Source organism: Bison bison, unplaced genomic scaffold (genome assembly GCF_000754665.1).
Source record: "Bison bison bison isolate TAMUID 2011002044 unplaced genomic scaffold, Bison_UMD1.0 scf7180017864492, whole genome shotgun sequence".
Classification (NCBI taxonomy): Eukaryota; Metazoa; Chordata; class Mammalia; order Artiodactyla; family Bovidae; genus Bison; species Bison bison.
The window spans coordinates 4,416,726-4,419,415 of NW_011495051.1; the positions used below are offsets into that span (position 1 = coordinate 4,416,726).

At 60.8% G+C, this 2,690-nt stretch overlaps 2 protein-coding genes across 2 annotated transcripts in view; one reads left to right on the forward strand and one right to left on the reverse strand.

Moving 5' to 3' along the window:
• On the forward strand, window positions 1-1,068 carry RPL36 (ribosomal protein L36). The gene is made up of 3 exons (XM_010828192.1): window positions 1-98; window positions 723-857; window positions 931-1,068. The coding sequence occupies exons 1-3, from the start codon at window positions 6-8 to the stop codon at window positions 1,018-1,020; spliced, it is 318 nt and encodes a 105-aa protein (XP_010826494.1). The 5' UTR covers window positions 1-5; the 3' UTR covers window positions 1,021-1,068.
• Window positions 1,069-1,191: 123 nt separating this feature from the next.
• LONP1 (lon peptidase 1, mitochondrial) overlaps window positions 1,192-2,690 on the reverse strand; it is an 18,617-nt gene continuing 17,118 nt past the window's right edge. The window contains exons 17-18 of the mRNA XM_010828459.1: window positions 2,506-2,670; window positions 1,192-1,528 (exon numbers count right to left, since the gene is read on the reverse strand). Of these exons, the coding sequence (XP_010826761.1) occupies window positions 1,352-1,528; window positions 2,506-2,670 (342 nt within the window). The 3' untranslated portion in view covers window positions 1,192-1,351. The remainder of the gene's footprint in view (window positions 1,529-2,505; window positions 2,671-2,690) is intronic.

Sequence of the window (2,690 nt, forward strand, 5' to 3'; positions counted from 1 at the left end):
CAGCCATGGCTCTGCGCTACCCCATGGCCGTGGGCCTCAACAAGGGTCACAAGGTGACCAAGAACGTGGGCAAGCCGAGGCACAGCCGCCGCCGCGGGGTGAGTACCAGGGCGCGCGGTTAGTGGGTAGGAAGCCTCCCGGACGGAGGGCAGGGCCTGGGCAGAAGCTCCCGGAGCTCCGTCGGGGTATCGAGGACCGGGGGAACCCTGGTGTTTTAAGCAGGGGAAAAAAGAATGTGCGGCTGGCCGGAGGAGAGAGTGGAAATGCTGGTTACCCTCCTGTGTGTTCCCCTTTGCTGCGGATGCCCACCGAGGCCACGTAGCAGGACCCTTCCTCGCGCCGTGGATTCGGAAGCTGGGGCGGGAGCGACTTGGGGGCGGGTTTTGACACATGAGCAGGAGTTTGCCGAGTAGGAAGGTGCCTGGATCCGGGTTGAAACGTGGAGGGAAAGTGGATTCCTTGGTTTTCATGTTGAGGAATCGTGGCCTCGAGGGGAGAGTGTGTGTGTGTGTTTCTTGGTTAAGCGGGCCCAACTCCACCGTGCCCAGCCTGTGTGCAGGGCGAGTGTTCAGGGTGCCAGGACAGGCCGTGCAAAGGGCCGGGCGTGACGCGCCGCCTTGATGCCAATGAGACTGGGGAGGTGGGAGGAGTTGGGGGGGATCTGGCCTTCCGTCGTCGGCAGGTCCCTGAAGCCCTGGCTCTGACGCCCCTGTTTCGCGCAGCGTCTCACCAAACACACCAAATTCGTGCGGGACATGATCCGGGAGGTGTGTGGCTTCGCCCCTTACGAGCGACGAGCCATGGAGCTGCTCAAGGTCTCCAAGGACAAGCGGGCCCTCAAGTTCATCAAGAAAAGGGTAGGTGGGATTCCCGTGCGGGGGCCCGGTCTGGGACTCGGGGCGCAGGCTCACGGCCCTCCTTGCCCGGCAGGTGGGGACACATATCCGCGCGAAGAGGAAGAGAGAGGAGCTGAGCAACGTCTTGGCCGCCATGAGGAAAGCGGCAGCCAAGAAGGACTGAGCCCTTCCCTTCTGTTCACAATCACAATAAATCTTGCCCCAAACTCGGCGTTTCTCTGCTGCCATTGGAAATTGAAGGGTAGTTCACGTTGAGAATTGGGGGGAGGGTCCCACCCCCTGGAACATCCAGGTGAGGTGGTGGTGGGCAACAAAAGAGGCCACAGACAAGCAGTACTGGAAACGGTTTTTAATCATAATTAAATACACTGATTGAGTCATAGTAGGATCGGGCTTCCAATCTTCCCCCAAGCTTCCTGGGGCTCAGCTGCCCAGAGCCCCTCCCGGGGCGCAGTTCCAGCTGGGGCCAGGCCCAGCAGTACCAAGGGCTGCTGTCACCGCTCCACTGCCAGGGCCTCGGCCCTTTCCTCCGGAAAGGCGATGTCAAAGATCTCACGGTAGTGCTCCACGAAGTGCACCTCCAGGCCCTCGGTGATGAAGGCAGCCAGGTCATAGAAGTCCTTCTTGTTCTCAGCTGGCAGGACGATGCAGGTCACCCCAGCACGTTTGGCCTGGGAGGGAGGGGTTGGTCAGTGTGGAGGAAAGAGAGGGCTGGGCAGGGAGCCAGACTCCCGGTGCCCGCCCTGCCTTGCATAGGTGAGGAAACAGGCCCTAGGTACCATCGCCAGCCTCCACTCTGGCAGCCTGGGGAGCAGGGCTCAGACTTCTGCTCAGGTGCTCGCAGCCTAGATGCTCCCATACCACAGGTGGGCCTGGAGATACATGCGGTGTGATGTACGTGGTTTCTTAGGTCACTCACCGCACCCACTGCTTTACATTTTGAGGTTTGGGACCTAAAAGTGCGTAAGAGCTGAAAGTTCCCACACTAGGACCTGCTCCTCAGCCTGACTGCTCCTTGGGGGATGGGGGTTCCCATATGCTGCTTTAAGGATTAGTGGCCCGTGGAAGCTCCCACTCTACAGGTGAGGAAAGCAAGGCCCACACACCCTGCCTGGGGTGTCTCCCTCGTCAGAGCCTCTGGGGACCAGTCTCTTTGAGATACCAGGGTGGAGCATATGAGGGCCAGAACCAGGGTGCCACAGTGAGGTGTGTGGGTGCTCAGAGACAGTAGGGCTCTGTTAGGAACCCCTCAGTCCAACCTACACACCTGGGGAGACTCCAGGCTCTGGGCTCTTGTCCATCTGCACTGCCTGAGCCCAGGCCCCTGCCACTGTCTCTTGCAGCCGCATTCTCACTGCTCAGCCACTGGGCAGAGATGGAGACCCCAGTCTCAACCTCAAGGAAGGAGCTGAGATGGGCTGGATCAGCCACTGGGGGGCAAGGGGTGGGGAGTCAGGTTGTCAGCTCAATAGAGGCTCCAGGCCAGGCAACCCTGGGTCCAACCTCAAGCCCAAAGAGCCTTACTTTTCCCATCTAAACTCAGCCTGTCACCCTGCCTTTTCCCCTGGAGGTGGGCTCAGCCCTGAGTGATGGCTGTGATGGCCATATGTTATCCGGGTCTCTCTCGCTGAGCCGGTGCAACACTCACCGCGATGGTCTTCTCCTTGATGCCGCCCACAGGCAACACTTTGCCTGTGAGGGAGACCTCGCCCGTCATGGCCAGGTTCTGCCGCACTGGCCGGTCCAAAGCCAGGGAGAGCAGGGCCGTGACGATGGTGCAGCCGGCACTCGGGCCGTCCTTGGGGGTGGCACCCTGCGGGGAGACAGGCCGGG

Coding starts and splice junctions, on each gene's coding strand:
- RPL36 (XM_010828192.1), top strand. CDS start 6: ATGGCTCTGCGCTACCCCATGGCCGTGGGCCTCAACAAGGGTCACAAG. Junction 99..722: donor GGCACAGCCGCCGCCGCGGG/GTGAGTACCAGG, acceptor TGTTTCGCGCAG/CGTCTCACCAAACACACCAA. Junction 858..930: donor TCAAGTTCATCAAGAAAAGG/GTAGGTGGGATT, acceptor CTTGCCCGGCAG/GTGGGGACACATATCCGCGC.